A 24,624-nucleotide genomic window follows, 5' to 3' on the forward strand; every position below is an offset into this window, starting at 1 on the left:
TGTGTGTGTGTGTGATGAATCTGGTCTCTAATCCATCCAGTGTGTTTGGGTGAGACAGGGAGAGAGAAGCAAAGTAATCTAAACAGAGTGAAGTCTAGAATAGGGAGGGAAAAGACAGGTGGGTACCATATGTTGGAGTAATCCATCAGCACTGACTGAGGTCCATTGTTGATGGCCAAAACGAAACAAACGTGGCCCCCTCTCACCTCCCCAATACTCCAACCATCGACTCCTCATCCCTCCCTCCCTCTTTGGTAAACAGTCCCCGGGGCGAGCGCAGCGTTGCTGTCATTGGGGCAGAAGGAGGAGGGCAGGGAGGAGGCAGGTGGGATCACATTTCTTCACTTTGACCAAGAAGAAGTTGTGGGGGGAAAACAAGGAGTGAGAGGCCCATTGTGTCCTGACTGTGCTTAACTGAGCACGTGCACGAAACATATCGCAAGTACAGTACGTCTGAAGGTGATACACTTCTATCCATATAGATCTACTCCTCCCCCGGGAAGGGGGGGGGGGTGCAGGCAAACAGGGATGGATGTCGTGGGTGAAGATGCAGAGAAAAGCCCGTCACACCCAGCTGCTTCTCAACAGGCCTGCATGCTTTCTGATTTTGGATTCGGTTGGAGACATAGCTTCACAGGGGAGGGGAGGGACTTATTTTCTTCTCAATCTTTTCTTTAGTTTTGTCACTTTTTTCGGGGCTGTTATTGAAGCTGAAAGCCAAGCTAGCGCTGAGTCAAAGCAGCACTTCCTCCTGGGTCACCCCCGTGATCCCTACTAGCCTCCGTCCATTGGGCATCATCACTGGTGCACCTCCAAAACAAATCCGGTCTTATTCTGACTGACAGACTACAACTATTAAAGTCCAAATATATTTCACATTCTTTCGGCCCGATTTTCATCGACAGGCGCAAATGCGCTCCACGGCAAATTTTTCCTGCCAGCGCAAGTCTAGTATATCGTGTTTGCGAATCGGGCAGGCCGTGCTGTGAGTTTCAGCAGACCAGGGCATTTTCTCTTACATGCCCCCGCTGCGTCTTACAATTTGGCTGACAGAAAGTAGACGGTACCTTAGACCACGTGAGACCAGGTCTAAGTTGGGGTGCGGGCGGTTGGGTTGTCACACACCGATGCATGATTTCATTGTGATATTTTATTTACGTTAAATAGGTACCTTGATTCCAAAAAGGTTCGAAAAAAAAGGTTGAACTAACACATATGACTTGCCAGCTATTCCTGCCATTTTCAAGTAGTATGCCTTTCTTGTATCATAGTTAGTAAGTTAAACCGCTCTGACAGAAAGACAGAATATTTCAAACAACTCTTGGAGTGAAACTCACTTGACTGTGCAGAACTATCAAATTTCTTAAAACAACTACCAGAGATTTAGATGATGATATACCTTTTCTTATTTTCTAAAATCAAACAGATTTCACTCTTGACAACTCAGATTTTAAAAATCATTATCATGACACTTCAGCAGAAAAAACTCAACAGCGTACTGTATGGTTCATTGCCCTTCGGAGATTTTATTACAGTGCAGTTGATATATTTTGGGAGGTGGGCAACGCCATTGGAAAAAAAAAAAACATTTGCTAAACAGCTGGCATCATCATTTAATATAACACTTGATTCGGTATGCCGAGTGTCAAAACGAATCTGTCAACAACCGACTCAGTGAAACTAAAGAGTTGAATTTGGTATTGTTATTGTTGCGAGGGTGCAGACTCCTCAGGAAACGGGGAGTGGATCACCGTTTCCTGGATGTAAACATATAGGAGTTGGGTGCAGATGGAGTCAAATCCTGCTAAAGCCCCCCAATTTTACAGTGAGTTACAAACAGACGACGCTGTGCCAAGTCTTTGCCCCGTTCGTCTGAGTTGTCCTTACACAGGGCTTCTCTTTCTCTGGAATTAATTATCTCCCTCGCCAGGCCTCGCAACCATTTGTTTCCACTCAGGGCGACTTCAAACCGGCTGCCCACCTCTCGAATGGGGAATGGCACCTCAATCTCTTGCTGAGCTGCAGCTATCTGAGACACCTACAGAAACATCAGCCGACCGCAACGCTCCGCAGCACCGGTATTTAATGTAACGTTTCCGCAATATAAAGGCTCAGTTTGAGAGCTGAGGTTTTCAAACGGCTGAAGCCAGCTTCTTTGGGCCCAGACTGACCATTAAAGAGAGGAAAGACCGTGCGCTCGAGCCAACGCAATAAAAACGCACAAACTCCAAAATGGAACATCAAAAAAAAAAAAAAAAAAATGCTGTAATGCTCACCGATTTTAGATTTTTTTTTTTCTTCACATCCTATTTTTCACAAAAAGCGACCTGTTTGAAAACCCAGTAAGGACGTTGTTTTCCAGATGGTTCTCTTCAGTGCGCAACTGTGTGGCGGAATGAGAAAACCTCCCCTTCCCGACACTCGTCTAACGTTTCTATTGATTCGCAGGGGTATAGACCTGGTCATAAATGCAAGATGACTGAATACCCAGGACTGCTTTATATCATTACATAATTTACCATCACACTCGCATGTCAAATCGTAAGAAGTCATAACAACAAACGGCCTCTCTACATTGACAGAATCCAACGAGGTGAGAAAGGCCAGAAAAAGAGAGCAACTCCCTTCCTGACAATATAAAAAGGGGCTTCCACTGTACCGTGAGCCGCATTGGAGTCCAACCGGCTAATTGATGGCAAATAGGTCCACACACACACACGCGCACACACACACAGCCGACATTATATGGACATATGCAGTTTCCCTGTGGTTTCCAAAACAGCTCGTTTGGCAAGAGAGGAAGGTCTCACTCCAGACAGACTCAGCCCACGATGGAACACACACACACTCTCTCACACACCCACACGTACATTCTATTAGTTCACCCTCATCATGTACAAGCTCGGACAGTTTAGTAGCTTGGTCATGCTCCAGGGCAGAAAAGGCCACTTTGCTCTTATTTGGTTGACCTCCGGAGTTGAAAGCGCTCCTCCTCCCCAACAAGAGTAAAACCCTTTAAGAGGGGAGACCGAGCGGGCCGGGCCACGATGAGCATAGTTCCAGCCTGGCAACCAGGCTGCACATATGGAAGCCGTTTTACTGTTATTATTAATAACCAAAAGGAGAGAGTAAAAAAAAAATTAAACTAATAACACATGCAAGAAACTGCCAAGACCTGGCTCAGGAGACAGAGTGAAAGCATACTTACACGTAAACAGAGACTGGCTGTCATGTGCACAGAAACACACGCACATACACTCACAAGAAGACAAATGTACACACAAAGGCGTATTGGTTCGTCAGAAAGAAAGAAAAAAAAATCGCTCCCCTTCAGTGGCTTGTAAAGTATTGCCTGCCTGCTTTGATAGAAATAAACTTCTTTTATGTTTTGGTTCAGAGAGTTTTTACACCTGGCTGTGGCTTGGGGGCAGGACACACCCTCACACCCTGCCTCACACACACACACACACACACACACACACACACACACACACACACACACACACACACACACACACACACACACACACACACAGCGGAAGTGGTCGAAAGATCAGTGATTGGCTGCTGCGCAATATGAATTGATGGAAGCATAAGACCTTGAACTTTAGAATTTTGGTGGGGGGTCTGCTGGTCTGCTTATGCAATTAATATAAACGCATATATATATATATAGGTGTGTGTGTGTGGGGGGGGGGGATCATGAATAGACAGATGCATAGGAGAATGCACACACACACACACCAAACTATTTTCTAAAATTTGTAGCCTACAAAATTGCAATTCTTTTTGCGTGAAATCTCCTGACAAAATCATCAGTAATACAACCACGTTTTTAATATTGGTCATCACTCTCATCATTGAGAGTCCCCAAAAAAGCCATGAGACAAGGAAACAGTTACATTCTTCTCCTCCCCTTTAACTCTAATCTCTGCTTGAAAATTGTCCACACGAAGAGCCGACCGACACACACGAGCTAATTAGCGACACTTTAGACCTTACGGCAGCTATTGTGTGCATGTTGGGCATGTGTTGGTGTGTGCATCTCTTCTTGTTTCATTACTTTGCCGCTTTTTAATTGTTGCACTTCTGTCTTAAAGCAATGACTCTCCTGTCCATGTTCAATCCTTTGCGGCATGCTGAAGTACCGCAACGAAGGACTTTGTGAAAGAGAGAGGTGAGACATCATGTGACCTGTTTGATCCACTTGCATCAGTGGAACTTCTTAAAAAAAAAAAAAAGTATCAAATGATTGCTACATCCGCAGCTGCTTTTATACCTGAAAACAAAAACACGTATCTACTAATTATTGCACATATGCAGGACACCACAACAGAACCCAGCTTTGCTCGTTGACCCCTTAAACTGTTACTATGGTGATGCCCTCTGCAGATTAACTGAACAGTCAACATTTTACCCCCCCACCTGAAAAAAAAAAGACTTTTCAGAAAGTCTGCCTTGCTCATGTGTGTGTGTGTGTGTGTGTGTGTGTGTGTGTGTGTGTGTGTGTGTGTGTGTGTTATTTACCTGACAGCACAGGCAGGCCCTCTGAGCTTAAGTGCTTCTAAACACTCCCATGGCAACCAAAACCAACCTCAGCACTCCAGGTGCCCAGGCAAGTGTGTATAACTCAGTCTCCACAACAAAGAGGGAGCAGACTCACATACACACACGCATGCATGCACGCACGCACCCTTTTTAGCTGTGTTGCTATCTGTCTTTTCTTGTCTGAGAGCCTCTTGGCTGACTGGGTCAACCAACCGTGACTGTGTCCATGCAGGCTTATCTGGCCTGCTGAACCATTTCTTCAGTCCGTCTACGTTTTATCCATGTAGCCTTGTTGCTGGATTGTAGACTCACAACAGACAGTGAGCCAGTTCAAGTGTGTTTTATACACTCTTGGTCAAGTCAAACTCTCTGTGATAACAGATTTGATCGGCTCAGAAATGGACAGAACCACGGCTGCACCTGAGAACCATGTAGGATGTATAAAGAAGCAATATGAAAGCAATTATGAGGGCTGTCATATTTCTGAATCTTAGCTAGATTCTACTGCGTGGATGGGTAAGTTGAATGCTGGAGGGGGCCACGATTTTTCATTCGTGTTGCTCGGGGGCCAAAGCACCTCCAAACCAGCTCTATGACAAAAAAGCAATTTTAAGTTATGTATAAAATGTTATGTTCCCAATTTACCTCCAGTATTTTGTGGAAAATAATTATCATATGTTTATCAGCTATTTGTAAAAAAAAAAAAAAATTAAAAAAAAAAAAAAAAAAATTCAAAAAAATAATTGTTATTATTATTGTTATTATTTTAATTAATCAACGGCCCACTCAGAGTGCAGCCGTGGGTTGCCCGTTCCTGTTCTAGTGTCTTTCGATAAGCAAAAGTCAGGAAAGCAAAAACAGTGTCGCCGGTGCTTTGGAGACTCTTGGAGGAAGTTGGTGTTCTATAGTGTTCCTTGTACTTTGGCCTATTCAGCAGTGGGTGTTCTGTGATGCTTGGCAACCCAGCCTGACCTCTGGTGACCTCTGACCTACACTGACCTCAATCATAAAGAGGACAGCCTGGCTGAGACCAATGCGACGCTTTTAGGAGGTGACAGCACTCAGAGAGAGGCCCGCTACTGATTTAGTGGCCTGCGCATGACAGTGGGAAACAAGCTCGAGGTTACACTCCCGCAGACACACACACACACACACACACACACACACACACACACACAGTGAGGAAAGTGCACACATCAATGTGCAAGGGGACTCCACCGCTCATGCAGATGCACGAGCATAATGTGATTAAATGAAATCCCACTGCACTAAGAAATCAGAACGTGTCGTCAGGAAATGTCTCTCGCTTTCTTTTTAGCGGTCACCCCATCACCCCCATCTCCCATGAACCCCTGACCTGAGAGTGAACTGTAGAGGAGAGCTAGAGGTCACCCAGGACGTTAAGTGTCGCGGTGACCAGCATTCACCTCCCATTACTTTGCAAGTCTTCTCTGCACCCCACCTCCCCCCGGTAACCAGCCAATCCCAATTGTTCCGTGTCCGCTTATTAACATATAACGCACATGCATTTGGCCGCAGCGCGAGGCCGTCATCAGAATGATCTGCGGTCCTTTCACACATGCGCCAGCAACACTTATCACAGTATCAGTGTTTGTGTATATCTGAGATCTGTATCAGATCCCCCCGATCTCCAGTCATCACTGCGGCTACTTAATTACACCCTTCATTAACTCACATCACTCATATGCACGTGTGAGTGTGCGTGCGTGTGTGTGTGTGTGTGTGTGGGTCCAGAATAAACTTGTCCATCTGGCTACATGAGGACCAATTGGAGTTTGAGGACACGTTGACAACTTCAAAGGGATGATCGAGAATTATGACATGGCTTTGGAGTTACGTTCATCTTGGGGAAAGGATTAGTTGTTAGTACCTATCAGAGATGGTTAAGGATTTTAGAATGCATTAAGAGCACAGAATAATTGACAGATGGCTATGTATGAGTCTGTGGATTCTTGTCTATCTTGCTTCAGCTGGACCAATTTGAGGTTCGGGCCCTGAGAGAACACATTGACACCTTCAGAGATCGGCTAACTTGACCGAAATGCCCCACACTGAAACTTATTTTCATGAGTGGCCGATTGCCAGCTACTAGGTTTGCTGGGATTCAAATTTGAATTGTAATGAGCAATGCCGCAACATCGTAGACAAAACAACCACAAAAAATGTCGTCGATGGATGGATTGATGAGTTCGGTTATAGGTAGATAGATAGATAGAAGTTCACATACACCTGTGGCTAAAAAGTGAAGCGTGGAGAGTCTGGCCTAGAAATGCATTGAGGGCAGTCAATGTACGAGGCTAGCTTTTCCTTTGCAGCCAAATAGTATTTTTTTAGGTGAATGGGAGATGTACTTATTTAACAAAGATCGTTAAGATGTTGCATGCATTATGGCCCCGTGAAGATATATTTGTGTGGCTGTTGTGTGTGGGTGTGTTCTTGTCCATGTACCTTTAAGAGGATCAATTCCAGTTTGAGGGTGCTGATATTTTGGCACACTAATTTATCGATTGCAAATGAAGAAATGTTTTTAAGGATAAGGTCAAGGTGGGTTCATCTTCAGCTCAGGATTAGGTTAAGACCCTTAAGAGTGATGGTTAAGGGCTGCTGAAGGTATTTTGACATTACAACTATGCTATATGTGAAAGTGTGAGTGTGAGTGTGCATGTGTAGGGCTAAAAAAAAAAGAATTAAAAAAAATAGAACATGACAAATGGGAGTACGACTGGAAGGTCCTGACCAATTTGTAAAACTGCTTTTTTCCTCAACCAATGTGCCACTGATAGCCTTGGGCAAGGCAAAGCATGACTACAATGTGCCTCTCACTTTCTATTTGGCTGCAGGAGTAATTTAAGGCCAAGGCAGAAAGAGAGAGAGCCAAAGGGGGGGAAAGCCCAAACTGACGAGTGGCACTCCTAAAAGGAAACGGCACCTTTTTGTCGCCATTTCTCTCTCCTTCCTCTCATCTCTTTTGCTGTCATCGCCAGCTGCTACTACTACTGCGGCGGCTGGAACACCAGAAGCCATTAATTGATGGCGAGGGAAAAAGAGGAGACAGCGATGTAGTAGTCTATGCTATATGTGAAAGTGTGAGTGTGAGTGTGCATGTGTAGGGCTAAAAAAAAAAAGAATTAAAAAAAATAGAACATGACAAATGGGAGTACGACTGGAAGGTCCTGACCAATTTGTAAAACTGCTTTTTTCCTCAACCAATGTGCCACTGATAGCCTTGGGCAAGGCAAAGCATGACTACAATGTGCCTCTCACTTTCTATTTGGCTGCAGGAGTAATTTAAGGCCAAGGCAGAAAGAGAGAGAGCCAAAGGGGGGAAAAGCCCAAACTGACGAGTGGCACTCCTAAAAGGAAACGGCACCTTTTTGTCGCCATTTCTCTCTCCTTCCTCTCATCTCTTTTGCTGTCATCGCCAGCTGCTACTACTACTGCGGCGGCTGGAACACCAGAAGCCATTAATTGATGGCGAGGGAAAAAGAGGAGACAGCGATGTAGTAGTTTACTACAAAAATGAGGGGGGGATGAGAGATGTAAGGAAAAGGAAAGCAGTGCAGACACCTGGTTCTCGTCAGAACACACATACCGTTTCGAGGTATGCGAGGATTTATCCTGCTTACATTTCTCGTTGGCGATGCATCATCGCATGTCTACACCCGTGCGCCTCAACAAAGTGCAACAACACTCCCACTTTTCCACCTCTTCTTACTACGGCCCTGTAACGCCGCTCTTTGTTCTGGCTCCCACCCTCCTCCCTCTCCCCTACATGATGGGGCAGAACTGGTTTTACGCCCCCCGCCCCCTTTCCCTTTCTCTCTACTGCTGCTCTGTTCTTTCTGGGGAGGCAGACAGACCACATTCCACAGGGGGGCCCAGGCGCCCTTTTTCTGACACATCTCAGCGCTACACTCCTCCCTCATCCCTCTATTCCTTCTCTTCAGCCCCACGAGTGACCACCGCCTTCCCTCCCTCCCAGTGTGTTTCCCTTTTGCCCCTCCTTGTACCTTCAAATCCTGGCGGCCTGTTAGAGCAATCTGTCCAACCTCTCCTCGTGCCACCCAAAACACTCACTGGACGGAGCCTGAGCGACACCTGCACGGTCCAATGGGATGTCATATATAAATAATGAACTCCGACTGTCATTTAGAAACAGCTTTTGCTTTATTAGCGGAGCTCTCGCTGTAACACTGAGGCAGAGAAGCTAGATGAGGGGTTTGGCAGTAGGATATTAATGTGATTTCTTCCAGGTTCCCAAGGGAAAGATGACAGTGTGTTCCAAACAAGGCTGTTAAAAGTTAACTGGAACCCGATGCAATAACGAAAAGTAAAATAGAAAAAAAAAAAATATATATATATTTTGGTGAACAAACAAACAAAAATAAATAAATAAATACTTTCAAAAAAGGAAAACTAACCAAAACAACATTGATTAAATTAACTCAAAATTAACTACAATAACTATCACTGGAGGGAAAATGTTCTTTGTTTTCATCTTTATCAATGAATATCATATTGAAGCTTTCTGCGTTTCTTTTAAATGTTATTATTTTGGGATTGCTGTACACCTGTACGGAAGAAGGAAGGTCAAACAGTTGTGTGAGAATTGTAGTTTACTTCATTGCGCAGTACTTGGTGACCCTTATTCTCATCTTACACTCAACAAATGTTCCAACTAATACTAAAATTTAAATTCGGAATTTGTTTAATACAACAAATTATGGTAACCTGATGACTAATATGAAGCCGCAACACTCCTTCTAGGTGAGGTTAAAATCTGGAGGAAAGGTTATGCTTGTCTTTCACAGTCTACTGTGGGCCAAAGCAAAAAAAACAAAAAACAAAAAAAAAGACATTCAGTGAGTGAGAGGAAGAGAAAAAGATGGAAAGCGAGAAGGAGGCATGTTTGTGGTTGGTAACTCGCTCAAGAGAGGAAATACCAGCATACACACACATACACACATACACACACACAGGTGCAAAAACATCGAGAGCAAAGACCCGTCCGAGAGAAGAAAGACTCGCTTTGTGTGTGCTACAGGTTGGGTGTTTATGTATGTGCATTAGTGCAGAACTGCATGTGTGTCTGCGTGCATGTGTGTCCTTGGCTGAAGGTTGCTGAGGAAGCAGGGTGAGGATACAGTCAAGGGAAGGCTTGGGGAGGGAGCCCGAAACACTCCCACTTTTCCACCTCTTCTTACTACGGCCCTGTAACGCCGCTCTTTGTTCTGGCTCCCACCCTCCTCCCTCTCCCCTACATGATGGGGCAGAACTGGTTTTACGCCCCCCGCCCCCTTTCCCTTTCTCTCTACTGCTGCTCTGTTCTTTCTGGGGAGGCAGACAGACCACATTCCACAGGGGGGCCCAGGCGCCCTTTTTCTGACACATCTCAGCGCTACACTCCTCCCTCATCCCTCTATTCCTTCTCTTCAGCCCCACGAGTGACCACCGCCTTCCCTCCCTCCCAGTGTGTTTCCCTTTTGCCCCTCCTTGTACCTTCAAATCCTGGCGGCCTGTTAGAGCAATCTGTCCAACCTCTCCTCGTGCCACCCAAAACACTCACTGGACGGAGCCTGAGCGACACCTGCACGGTCCAATGGGATGTCATATATAAATAATGAACTCCGACTGTCATTTAGAAACAGCTTTTGCTTTATTAGCGGAGCTCTCGCTGTAACACTGAGGCAGAGAAGCTAGATGAGGGGTTTGGCAGTAGGATATTAATGTGATTTCTTCCAGGTTCCCAAGGGAAAGATGACAGTGTGTTCCAAACAAGGCTGTTAAAAGTTAACTGGAACCCGATGCAATAACGAAAAGTAAAATAGAAAAAAAAAAAATATATATATATTTTGGTGAACAAACAAACAAAAATAAATAAATAAATACTTTCAAAAAAGGAAAACTAACCAAAACAACATTGATTAAATTAACTCAAAATTAACTACAATAACTATCACTGGAGGGAAAATGTTCTTTGTTTTCATCTTTATCAATGAATATCATATTGAAGCTTTCTGCGTTTCTTTTAAATGTTATTATTTTGGGATTGCTGTACACCTGTACGGAAGAAGGAAGGTCAAACAGTTGTGTGAGAATTGTAGTTTACTTCATTGCGCAGTACTTGGTGACCCTTATTCTCATCTTACACTCAACAAATGTTCCAACTAATACTAAAATTTAAATTCGGAATTTGTTTAATACAACAAATTATGGTAACCTGATGACTAATATGAAGCCGCAACACTCCTTCTAGGTGAGGTTAAAATCTGGAGGAAAGGTTATGCTTGTCTTTCACAGTCTACTGTGGGCCAAAGCAAAAAAAACAAAAAACAAAAAAAAAGACATTCAGTGAGTGAGAGGAAGAGAAAAAGATGGAAAGCGAGAAGGAGGCATGTTTGTGGTTGGTAACTCGCTCAAGAGAGGAAATACCAGCATACACACACATACACACATACACACACACAGGTGCAAAAACATCGAGAGCAAAGACCCGTCCGAGAGAAGAAAGACTCGCTTTGTGTGTGCTACAGGTTGGGTGTTTATGTATGTGCATTAGTGCAGAACTGCATGTGTGTCTGCGTGCATGTGTGTCCTTGGCTGAAGGTTGCTGAGGAAGCAGGGTGAGGATACAGTCAAGGGAAGGCTTGGGGAGGGAGCCCGAAACTGGAAGTGAAGGACCTCGAGTGTTCATTTAAAAAAAAAAAAAAAATGAGGCTTCATCACGATAATTAGGAGGATTATTTTAGCAGGCAGGGGTTTCCTCATCGACAACATGAGCATGTGTCATGGTGGAGCCAAAACCCAAGGCACACTTCCTCAAATTTGTCATGTGGACCAGCTGAAAGGCCCACACAAATAGAAATGTCCATACAGTCAAGTTGCAAAGTTGTAAAACTGCTTCTGCCACATCCACAAAAAAAAAAAAAAAAAAAAAAAAAAAAAAAAAAAAAACAACCTACACCATACACACAATCAAATCTAGAGTACTATTGTAACACTATAACAGCACAAAATCTGGAACCAAGGGCAGGTAGACACACATTTTACTCAAGAATACTGTTACTTTACAATAATAGAAAATTACTCGAGTCAGTCAAAAACTATTTAAGTTCTGCGTCATCAGTGAGTAACTTCTGATTTAGTTTTAATCCAATCCAAATCAGACACCAGTCATCTTCATAGCATAAATGAAGGTACATTTTTAGTCTAACATTTTTGTGTCCTCTCATGGCACAAAACAATTGTGAATTTTCTCGGATGTTTTTTAATCGACTTTCATGAAAATGTCTCACTTTGAGACTTTCCTTCGACGTGAGGCTGCAAAGAGGTTGCGTGTGGTCACGTGACTTCCAGATTCTGTTTGATTGGTCGAATAGAGGCAAATGTCACTCGAGTCATGTGACGGCACCTAAGGCGCAAGTCTGTCTTATAAATACAGCAATTTAAAAAATTATCAAAGAGTAGCATTTCTTCTCAACAAAAAAAAAAATCCTCGAGTGAAAGTAAAAAAAGTAGGTTGCATTAAAGCTACTCTGACAATTCCAATGAAGACTATTTAAAAAAATGACTAAAGTAAATGTCATGGAGTACAAACAGGGCATTCCTACCCACCTTTGCAGCTACAGTATTGCCATGACAAGATGTGGTTCAAGTAGGTGTGTGTGTGTGTTGTATATAATGTGGGGCTTCTAGGAGGGGGATGAGTGGAGTCTGACGCACTGGAGGCAAAATAAACAACCTAACTGGAGACGCTTCATGCGGATGTGTCATACACACAAACACTGACAAACATTTCATGCACGAGGGACAAAATAAAACAAATGAACACAAAACGCTGACACACACGACTATTGTGCGCGCCCGTGTTTGCATTGCACTGCCAGATTCTCAACGCTGGGGATGAAAAAAAAAAATGGCTTCAGTATACGTCTTCAGTTGGGAAACGTTTGCATAATGAAGAATTAACAGTGCGAGCTGATTAAAGGGCAGACAAGCCAGTCTGACGAAAGTTGCCACTTGTGTGGACGTTATGTAACAGCCCCCGTGTGTACGTGGAGTTCTACACAACATACTGTACATATGTTGCAAAAGGCGGGACGTCCTTCAACTTGGCGATCATGATTAGACAGATGCATAGGAGAACGCACACACACACACACACACACACCTGTTGCTGTTGCAGGTGCAGTAGATCGACTGGGCTGATCTCTCCATTTGTGTCTCCATTGGAGCCGCCCTCTCTCCCTCCTCCTCCGTCTGATTGGCTGCTGAGGCTGCTGACTCCGTTCTGGCTGGACGGTGTCGTTCGAATGGTCTCAGAGGCTGATTCCACCATCATCACTGGCACCTGATGGTAGACAAACAGGACGGGACGGGATGGTTGGGGAGGAGAAGGGGGGGGGGGTGGCAGAGAACAACACGGGTTAAACAAAAGAGACCTGGGCAGTTTTAAACAGAAATCCTGCTCCTATCTGAGAGGGTAAACAAGTCTGGAAGCTAAAGCAAACACATGCCAAGATAGAGAAGTGAATTGTGTGCACGCGCGTGCATTTTGTGAAAAGGGCTTTTGGTCATGAACCACCCACGCACAAGTGGCCACAAAGCGACACCTGAAGCAGACTTTTTGTCTGCATGTAGATGTGTGCGTCTGGGAGCGTACGCGCGGATTAGGATCAGACAGGCAGCAAATCTAAACTGACAAGGCTGCTAATACCCGGCGATATAGTTGAAAAAAAAAAAAAAAACCCACACACATTTCTCCAATAATCAGAGGTGGCATGTGTGCGCCGTGTGCAAGCCATGAGCAGGTTGGTCTTTGACAACGCTTGTTTGAAGCACCTTCAGAGGGCCTCTCTAATTAGAGCGCCCTCCTTCCACAAAACTAGACAAAACGCGCCGTTCCTGGATGTGTTGTTGTTTTTGAGAAACAACGCCTTGCAAACACACAGGCACATTTGCCATCGTTAGGGAGCGTGAGCGTGGGAGTGCGGAGACGCACACACGCGAGAACACGCGAGCGAGCGCGCCCGTATAGCTCACAGAAGGCGGCTAATACAAAACAAAACAAACCTTCATGCAAGCACGCAAGCTGCGAGCTCCTAATGACAAGCTCAATCTCGCCTTTCTGCCTGATGCAGTTTGAGAAATTAACGCGCGGCAGCCGAGCTTTTGGATGGAAACTTCTGACGCGTTCCTTCCTGCATCCGAGTGGGTACACAAAATGCCATCGAGACATTCTATCCGCCAGCTCTGTGGGACCGAATCTGTGTGCGTGCCCGTGTGTGCGGCTTTCAGAGCAGCACAACTTGTGCCTTCTGTGGAAATAATAAAAGACATTTCATCAGAGGTTCCAACTTTTCTTTGCCTCCGAGGGAGTGTGTGTATGTGTGTGTGTGTGTGTGTGTGTGTGTGTGTGTGTGTGTGTGTGCGCACATTTTCATTGTGAAAGTGCGACAGCAGGTGAGGTTGGGATCGAACACTAGTGGCCCCATTAATGGGATGTTGCCAGATGCTTGCTGTGGGGACAGAGGCCTAAACGTGTTATTGTGCAGGTGGAAAAGATGCAAGTTAAAAGGGTCAGCCATTCGGAATTCCACAGAAACGTTTTCTGCTTTTGCTATATTGTGGTTCTGGCGCGTATTATTCACACACTGGATACAGATTTTACTTAAGTGTTGTCACATCCGAAAATAGGATTTGCTGATAAACGGCAGTACTGGGATGTCATTATTTCAAACAAGACACCAACTCCAACTCACCGCCGGAGTAAATGGCAACTGTGGGTTTTTGATAAATCGTTAAAACTCATTTTTTGGAGCCTGGAAAGAGCTCAAGTAGACTTTTGTGGTGACATTAATGCTGCTTAACAACTACAACATCTGGTGAGGAAAAATCTCCAAATTGAAGGCTCAATTACAGACAGATTGTGCAACCACAAGATGAAGTCACCAGTCACGGTTTTATAGAAACGTGATCGATGCCAGTTACATGTGTTAAACCATATTGCAATTTCATATTGCTGTCACCGTTCAAGTTGTCCATCCATTCTCTTCCTAGAACAATAACTAATTTGGTTTACAGGCCTTCCCCATCCATCCATTCAACCATTTTCAACACCGCTTATCCTGAACAGAGTCGTGGGGGTTTTGCTGGACTTTGGGTGGAAGGCAGACTTCACCCTGAACTGGTCACCAGTCACAGGGCACATATTGAGACGAACAACCGTTAACACCCACATCCACACCGTCGCCGAGTGGGAATTAATCCCACACTGCCCACACACGTCAGGCGAGTGTACAACTACGCCTTCTTCATGCTGATTTCCCCCTCAGACGTGCGGGGAGCAATTTTGTAAAAAATAATTGTTGCCCATTTTTATTTTCAAAAAATATATCGACCGCTCAGAAATATCGCTCCAGTAATGTCACGGTTAAGAAATACAAGGTGCTAACAGTCCGCTAAAGAATTCTTCCTTAATAAGCAGTCACTTGAAAAGCATAAATCAAGACTACAGCACTTCCTCCCCACTGGCTCCTGGCACCCATCCGCCGGGGAGGTTATAGACTAAGAAGTAGAGCGTTATTGTGACATTCAAAGCTAGTCACTTAATCTCCAACCTCACTCCTCTACCCAACCATCTCTCCCGCCTCCATGCGGACCCCTGCTAGGTCAAACTACTCCCCGAGGTAATATTATGAAGCCATGCATAGTGCTGAGTGATCAACAGATCCACTGACTTTGCGGCGCGCTACAAACTCTTGGCGTCATCACACGTCTCACTGAGCATGAATCACCCGGCCGCCTATCGGGCCCACACTGTGCTGTAATGGACTGCGCGCCCATCTGCCGCTAACGCTTCCTCATTGACCTTATTAGCAATATGCAGTGGAGATAGAGCTCGTAGGTGGACAGGGACCTAATGGGGAAGTGAGCACATAACCTGTCTTTCACACACACACACACACACACACACACACACACACACACACACACACACACACACACACACACACACACACACACACACACACACACAGTCAATGTGCTCTGCCACTCCAAAGGGTGTGTACTCTGTCATATCCTGTTAATGGGTGTATATAAGCTGGTGTAATGGAGGTCGGCGAAAAGGCAGGGGCATAAATCTAGCCTGAAGTCTTTGATTAGGCCTATGATGCAGGCACACACACACACACACACACACACACATACACATTCACACAGACACAGACACACACACACATAGCTCGAGGTTAAAGTGTTTCTGGCAGCGACGAGGAGCGGCTGGTGAAAAGGCCTGCCTCGACGCGCTGAGCGCACTCTGCCTGCGCGCCCCGTCTTCTTCGTGGCGCTACAAGATCCGACCCCCTCAAGATGAACCTCTGACCTGAGAGTGCATGCGGAACAGACATTCTCGACGAAGCCCGGGGGGGACGACACAGCGAGAGGGATGGGAGGATGAGGCAAGGCTGATCAGAGAGATAGAGCAAAGGGGAAAAAGAGCTGTCTAATTGGGATTGAGAAGACAGAAAATAGGACTCAACATGTTCCTGATGACACCTACCTTTGTACTCTAATAGATTAGCTCACAGCCAGGTTGCTTATGTGTATATGTATGTGACGGCGATGATTGATGAGCACGGACCGGTCCTGTTTTGACATGAAACTTGTTCAGATGTTCCCGAAAAGATTGCCCTCATAATCAGCCACACTCTTGACTGTTCCTTCCCACTGCCCCAGGGGGCGGGGAGGCGACGGCGCAGGGGGAGTTCAAACAACTTCAATGCCCAGCGAGCGACTTCACTGGCTGGTTTTGTTAGCGGGATTACCTCTGTCAGATTCCTCCTGGTCAGCGGTCATCACCGCCGCTCCTTCACCAAGTTCACTCCCGAGCGTGTTGTTGTGAGAGTCGGTGGCGAGCAGACGCGCGAGTCAGAGAGTTGTGTACGGTGTGTATTTATGCGCGCATCTGTGTTTACAGCAGCTTAGTGAGATAATAAGTCTTTATCATGTTATGCCTCATGTGGGAATATTTCCAGCGGTCCCAGAACGCCTGTTCTGTTTCCTCCGCCTTGCATCAGCTCACAGGAACGCTGCTTATTAGGCAAAGAAGTGAGGGAATAAGTGTGGGAGGGAGAGAGGAGGAGGTGGAGGGGGTGGAAAAAATGTCTGTACCGGTATGTGCACTCCATCCAATCTACTTTCATCCGACTCTTGAATCATTTGTCTTTCCTTGCCTGTGGTTGCACCTGGTAACTAGTGGCAGGTTCAACCCTGGAAAACATGAAAGTTCTCCCGCTGAAATAGAATCCAAACACGTCTGATCTTTCATTGTTCAGCCCATTTTTCCCGGCAAGTAAGACAAGAAATGTGCGAAATCGGAAGAATCTGCGGTGAGATTGAATGCAAAGTGTCTTTCCGCTTCTTCCGCAAACCGGACAGGTGCTTCATTATCGCTTCCTGTTTGCTGTTAGCGTCCACTAAAGTCTTCCCTTGAATAAGACACATTCAGGAGTTCTCGAGGTGAAAATCCCAACTCAGGTTTTTCCTGCGCTCGGGCAGGGGCATTAACTCCATACAGATGAGTCATCATTTCGAGATATTTTACACACCCGTTGTCTCACACCAGCTCAACGAAATAACGACGCCCCGGCCATTCTGCTCTAAAGCCAGTCGCCAGAACAAACCCACCAATCAAGTCGGGCCTCTTAGGCCTCCATTGACATCGCGTGTGACACACACAGAACTAGAAAGAGAGAGCAAACATTTCAACTTGTTGACTCAAAAGATTTTTGAGTACATTTGCATTTGTGTAAAGGCAGCTCTGAGCGTCACAGAAACAAAAGCGGGCGTCCATAATCCTCGTTTCAGGGCATAAAACGCACCTCCGGTACACTGTTGGAAAAAAAAAAAAAACACTCCCAAAAAAACTTGATTTTCAGTTGCTCATGATTCAAATGTGTTCAACTAATACAAATCATTTGCTTATTTTTGAGGGAAACAGGAAAATGATGTATATAAGCAAAACTTATTGGTATTACTGGCACCTATTTTTCTGACATCCTCCCTCCTCCCTCTGCCCGCCTTCACCTTTTTTTTAACAAACCTTGCGCTTGCCCATGTCGATTATCCTTTGTTAAAAATTATTTAGTTATTTTTCGGGTCTGACCCCCCCCGTAGTTTGGTCACCACTGCTGTCGAGGACCAATACATGGCAGAGCATTTCTGAGTAGATTATTAGCTTTAATATGAGCAGCGATGAGGTCATGAAGGACGCAATAACACACTCTCTCAAGCGTACAAACACACCGAGCACCAGATCTTCGGATTCTTCCTCTGCAGCTGGCCGTGAACGCAAATTATGCACGCCCGAGGCAGGTAAACTTCAAACGCGCGCTAAAAGCTAACAGGCTAACGGCGGTGCTCCGGGCCACTCTGGCTGCCTGCCAGTGCTAACAGGTTGGTTAACAGTGAACAGCTCGGGCTGGATGTCTGCGGTTGCCCTGGCCCTGCTCCAGTGCTAACAGTTGAACGCTATTATCGCACACATAGTCCTATCGCACGTGGGCCGATATCTGCGAGCGACTGGCTGGCTTCAAAAGAGCATCGTCAGGTACAGGAGAAGCTAGCCCGGACTGTCGTCGGACCTCGGGTGTTCAATGAACGTCGTGAAGCTGCGAGAACCGAATCAGACCGGACGCGGCCTCTGGCTTTTTATTTGTGCGTTTGAGTGAATGATTGCATGTTGTGTGCGCACATGTTTGCGTGGTGTATTTTTGTGAAGACAAAGTCCCTGTTTACAGAGCCCATAAAGATTAGGCTCCCTCGATCAGGTGGGCTCTGGAGCCATAGGTAAACATACAGAGCATTCCGCACCCATGAGATCGCTCGGCGTGTGCGTGTATGTTTGTGTGACCGGGGCAAACATACACTCTTGGGCCCTTCCTTCAGAGAGCAGTAAGTGATTTACCAGCCTGCCGGCCACTGTCGGTTGAAAACGGTGAACACAGACACAAAAGGTACACACAAATATTTGTCGAAGGAGCGGACTTCACGCACACCTCATTTATCGGAGGCCAGAAATCACGGGTTGTGCATTCCAAAAGAGGTAAAGTTCACGTGCAAGTGATCATGAGGATGAAAATGGAAAAGAAAAAAAAAAAAAAATAGAAAGTTCCCCTTCATCTCTCCCCTCTGTCCAGAGAGGTAAATGGAGGTCAAGTTCATGCTCAGAGTGGCGGAAGAAAGGTGAGGAAGGGAGAGGAATGACGGGCTGTGAAAAAAAGCTGTGTGTCTTTATTTGGATGTGAAAGCAGCTGAGCAATTAGCAGCCGTGTCCTGAGAGAGCGCTTTATTAGGATGACCTTCAACTGTGATGGAAGGGAGGTGAGGAGCGAGAGACACAGTGAGGGGGGGACGGTTGCTCGAGAAATTCTGATGAAATTGTGTCACTCGGGAATATATATACCTTGAAATGGTGGAGTGTGTTTAGGCTACAAATGAAATGTCGAGGGAGCTGTTTGAGTCCGAACACCGGGACGAAGCACGGCCAAATCAATGAATCGATGGTTAAAAGATGCGGCGATTTGTGATGGACTGAAAACCGGTTGTTGATGAATCAGGACCTTTTTTTTTTTTTCAATTGTGACAACGTTGATTGCGCTACGCGGCTGCAACAAGCAGGTAGCGACTCGCTCGGGGATGGGCAACGGGCGGGCCCACTATGAGTGGCCCCTCGATTTCAAAACAGGAAAAAGGTCATTTATGAACACATTTCTGAAAAAAAAAAAAAAAGTCTGTGAAAATGTTGTTTTCTAAACTTTCGAACAAGGTTTAGCCTTAACGTTCTACGGTCCATCGTTTATTTAGCAAACTTTAAGCTCCCAAAAAGTAGTCCTACTTGAGCTATGAATCCAAATCGACAAAGGCGCATTTGAATTAGGTGTAAAAATGTGCCTTTCCCTTGCGTGAAAGCACTAAATTGCGGAAGAGATAAAAAAGAGGAACTTTATTTGCCAAAGAGCTTTATTCCCTGCCTTAAGGTGACACAATTTATGATCGAAATTTGCATTACAAGGACGATGTGTTGAGTAGATTTAATATTACCTGCGAACGGGGGGCGGCGACGGCAGTCGTAAAGTGTTACAAAGGATTTAAAACAGTGCGGTGTATATAAATAAATAAATATCAAAGTGGACATAATATAATATTATACGCCGGGCTTTCAAGTCAGGGCACTTTGCATTTCGGAGTTAATTAATAGATTGGATCAGAGCAAGTTTAATCAAATATAATTGAATAAGAGCACAGTAAAAACAGGCCAGACGTTAAAAGGAGACACGGGGAGGAAATGATAGCATGTCCACTTTTCAAATTAATTGAATTTCAGTACTTTTGAACTTGGTCCAAGCTGAGGTAATTCATTTACATGCTATCCAAAAGTACTAAAACAAGATGATATCCCCCAGTGTGCACAAATAACACGCCCGGACAAGCATGGAAAGTAAAAAATCAACACCAAACCAAAGACTCCTCAAAATAACTGTTAGTTTTCTGCTCCTCTTGCGCTTTTTTTTTTTAATCGCACTTTTTTTTTTGGTCTCACATTGCACATATTATACCGCATTATATTAAAACATGAATAATTTCTTAGCCGTTTCTCACTGCATTAAAAAAATGACTTCTTTATAATTTATCACAGAGAGAAAAAAAATAAAAATCTTTGTTATATAGTGACAAGCATCCTAATTAATAAACGTAGAAGGAACATTGAGAGTCGTCGTACTAATTTGGAACATACTAATATTAATAGAATAATTTATGACACAGTCTAAATAAATTAATAGAGTCATTCGTTTGAAAAAGGGCCGCCTTCCATTCAATTTAAGACCCCAAAAAACGAAAGTCAGCTTCTCAGACAAGGACATTAACAAGTGCTCTATCACCAGAACAGAAAAGGAAGCGACAAACTAAACACGCACTGTTCACTTTTAAAACACATCAATATTTCAGCTCCTTTATAAAAATTTGATGAGCAACACTTGTACTTCCTGCCTCGTTATTTTCATGTGCTGTTTAAGGACTTTTGATTGGGACATTTGTGCAGAATCCGCAAATGGCATAATACAGTATTTTATTTATTCTTTTTAACTTTTCAATGAGAGACCTCATGTACAAAAATAGATACAGCTGTATAAGGGAAAGTAAAGAAAAAATAAAATAAAATACTGAGAGAGCAAGAGAGAGAGAGAGAGAGAGAGAGAGAGAGAGAGGCACATGGGTCATTACCATCCTTATTACTCCTCATTAAAATACACCCGCTCACAAAGACATTCTCCCGTGTGTGTGTGTGTGTGTGTGTGTGTGTGTGTGTGTGTGTGTGTGTGTGTGTGTGTGTGTGTGCGCGCACGAGTGGCTTTTTATTTGTGCGTTTGAGTGAATGATTGCATGTTGTGTGCGCACATGTTTGCGTGGTGTATTTTTGTGAAGACAAAGTCCCTGTTTACAGAGCCCATAAAGATTAGGCTCCCTCGATCAGGTGGGCTCTGGAGCCATAGGTAAACATACAGAGCATTCCGCACCCATGAGATCGCTCGGCGTGTGCGTGTATGTTTGTGTGACCGGGGCAAACATACACTCTTGGGCCCTTCCTTCAGAGAGCAGTAAGTGATTTACCAGCCTGCCGGCCACTGTCGGTTGAAAACGGTGAACACAGACACAAAAGGTACACACAAATATTTGTCGAAGGAGCGGACTTCACGCACACCTCATTTATCGGAGGCCAGAAATCACGGGTTGTGCATTCCAAAAGAGGTAAAGTTCACGTGCAAGTGATCATGAGGATGAAAATGGAAAAGAAAAAAAAAAAAAAATAGAAAGTTCCCCTTCATCTCTCCCCTCTGTCCAGAGAGGTAAATGGAGGTCAAGTTCATGCTCAGAGTGGCGGAAGAAAGGTGAGGAAGGGAGAGGAATGACGGGCTGTGAAAAAAAGCTGTGTGTCTTTATTTGGATGTGAAAGCAGCTGAGCAATTAGCAGCCGTGTCCTGAGAGAGCGCTTTATTAGGATGACCTTCAACTGTGATGGAAGGGAGGTGAGGAGCGAGAGACACAGTGAGGGGGGGACGGTTGCTCGAGAAATTCTGATGAAATTGTGTCACTCGGGAATATATATACCTTGAAATGGTGGAGTGTGTTTAGGCTACAAATGAAATGTCGAGGGAGCTGTTTGAGTCCGAACACCGGGACGAAGCACGGCCAAATCAATGAATCGATGGTTAAAAGATGCGGCGATTTGTGATGGACTGAAAACCGGTTGTTGATGAATCAGGACCTTTTTTTTTTTTTCAATTGTGACAACGTTGATTGCGCTACGCGGCTGCAACAAGCAGGTAGCGACTCGCTCGGGGATGGGCAACGGGCGGGCCCACTATGAGTGGCCCCTCGATTTCAAAACAGGAAAAAGGTCATTTATGAACACATTTCTGAAAAAAAAAAAAAAAGTCTGTGAAAATGTTGTTTTCTAAACTTTCGAACAAGGTTTAGCCTTAACGTTCTACGGTCCATCGTTTATTTAGCAAACTTTAAGCTCCCAAAAAGTAGTCCTACTTGAGCTATGAATCCAAATCGACAAAGGCGCATTTGAATTAGGTGTAAAAATGTGCCTTTCCCTTGCGTGAAAGCACTAAATTGCGGAAGAGATAAAAAAGAGGAACTTTATTTGCCAAAGAGCTTTATTCCCTGCCTTAAGGTGACACAATTTATGATCGAAATTTGCATTACAAGGACGATGTGTTGAGTAGATTTAATATTACCTGCGAACGGGGGGCGGCGACGGCAGTCGTAAAGTGTTACAAAGGATTTAAAACAGTGCGGTGTATATAAATAAATAAATATCAAAGTGGACATAATATAATATTATACGCCGGGCTTTCAAGTCAGGGCACTTTGCATTTCGGAGTTAATTAATAGATTGGATCAGAGCAAGTTTAATCAAATATAATTGAATAAGAGCACAGTAAAAACAGGCCAGACGTTAAAAGGAGACACGGGGAGGAAATGATAGCATGTCCACTTTTCAAATTAATTGAATTTCAGTACTTTTGAACTTGGTCCAAGCTGAGGTAATTCATTTACATGCTATCCAAAAGTACTAAAACAAGATGATATCCCCCAGTGTGCACAAATAACACGCCCGGACAAGCATGGAAAGTAAAAAATCAACACCAAACCAAAGACTCCTCAAAATAACTGTTAGTTTTCTGCTCCTCTTGCGCTTTTTTTTTTTAATCGCACTTTTTTTTTGGTCTCACATTGCACATATTATACCGCATTATATTAAAACATGAATAATTTCTTAGCCGTTTCTCACTGCATTAAAAAAATGACTTCTTTATAATTTATCACAGAGAGAAAAAAAATAAAAATCTTTGTTATATAGTGACAAGCATCCTAATTAATAAACGTAGAAGGAACATTGAGAGTCGTCGTACTAATTTGGAACATACTAATATTAATAGAATAATTTATGACACAGTCTAAATAAATTAATAGAGTCATTCGTTTGAAAAAGGGCCGCCTTCCATTCAATTTAAGACCCCAAAAAACGAAAGTCAGCTTCTCAGACAAGGACATTAACAAGTGCTCTATCACCAGAACAGAAAAGGAAGCGACAAACTAAACACGCACTGTTCACTTTTAAAACACATCAATATTTCAGCTCCTTTATAAAAATTTGATGAGCAACACTTGTACTTCCTGCCTCGTTATTTTCATGTGCTGTTTAAGGACTTTTGATTGGGACATTTGTGCAGAATCCGCAAATGGCATAATACAGTATTTTATTTATTCTTTTTAACTTTTCAATGAGAGACCTCATGTACAAAAATAGATACAGCTGTATAAGGGAAAGTAAAGAAAAAATAAAATAAAATACTGAGAGAGCAAGAGAGAGAGAGAGAGAGAGAGAGAGAGAGAGAGGCACATGGGTCATTACCATCCTTATTACTCCTCATTAAAATACACCCGCTCACAAAGACATTCTCCCGTGTGTGTGTGTGTGTGTGTGTGTGTGTGTGTGTGTGTGTGTGTGTGTGTGTGTGTGTGTGAGCACAAGTGACCAGGCACGTGCATGCTGTCCGTGTTCCTGATGTGCACATGCGCGTCAATATCCAAAAGTGACAAAAAGGAACAATATAATTGGAGAAATGTACGCAGTAATAATAGGTATTCAGAAAATGATAATTCATATTAAACAGGGTGCACAAAGTCAGCCTCATTTGCATGTTTTAGATTATATGCATTTCAAAAGTAATTTCCGCGGGGCATATGAATGACATTAATTCCCGGGCGGGTTCTGCTATAGACCTCAAACTATCAAACACTCAAACATTTAACAGATGAAGAAAAAAAAAGGAGGGAGATTGTGCCTGGGCGAGGGTACATTTCAAGGTTAAAGTGACTTATTTATTTATTTATCTTCCCTAAACTTTATTTCAAGTTAGTCCACGGCTGAATTGGAGACTTTGGGTATTTGTTCAGTTGTCCCGTATGCATGAGTGTGCTTTCCGGTACCAGTCTGAGAAAGACATTTCTCTTCCTATTCAGCAAGCGTTTCCTCAGCAATAAGCCTGAATAGCTGTGACTCACACTGAGTCATGTGGCTGTGTCAGCTCCACAGCCAGACAAGCAAAACCCAGCAAAGGCAAGACTCCAGTCGCCCACCAGAAGTGACCCGAACAGAGCGGGGAGGTGGCGGTGGGGGTGGTGGGGTGAATTGGAGACTTTGGGTATTTGTTCAGTTGTCCCGTATGCATGAGTGTGCTTTCCGGTACCAGTCTGAGAAAGACATTTCTCTTCCTATTCAGCAAGCGTTTCCTCAGCAATAAGCCTGAATAGCTGTGACTCACACTGAGTCATGTGGCTGTGTCAGCTCCACAGCCAGACAAGCAAAACCCAGCAAAGGCAAGACTCCAGTCGCCCACCAGAAGTGACCCGAACAGAGCGGGGAGGTGGCGGTGGTGGTGGTGGGGGGGTGCGGAGGGGGAAAGGAAAAGTGAT

The 24,624-nt window shown here is 44.3% G+C and overlaps 1 protein-coding gene across 1 annotated transcript in view; it reads right to left on the bottom strand.

Annotated features, from left to right (window-relative positions):
• foxp4 (forkhead box P4) overlaps positions 1-24,624 on the bottom strand; it is a 101,595-nt gene that overhangs the window by 51,951 nt on the left and 25,020 nt on the right. Inside the window, exon 2 of the mRNA XM_019881091.1 lies at positions 12,740-12,919. Within this exon, the coding sequence (XP_019736650.1) occupies positions 12,740-12,910 (171 nt within the window). The 5' untranslated portion in view covers positions 12,911-12,919. The remainder of the gene's footprint in view (positions 1-12,739; positions 12,920-24,624) is intronic.

The sequence above is a fragment of the Hippocampus comes genome, unplaced genomic scaffold (assembly GCF_001891065.2).
Source record: "Hippocampus comes isolate QL1 unplaced genomic scaffold, H_comes_QL1_v1.1 scaffold68, whole genome shotgun sequence".
Taxonomy (NCBI): domain Eukaryota; kingdom Metazoa; phylum Chordata; class Actinopteri; order Syngnathiformes; family Syngnathidae; genus Hippocampus; species Hippocampus comes.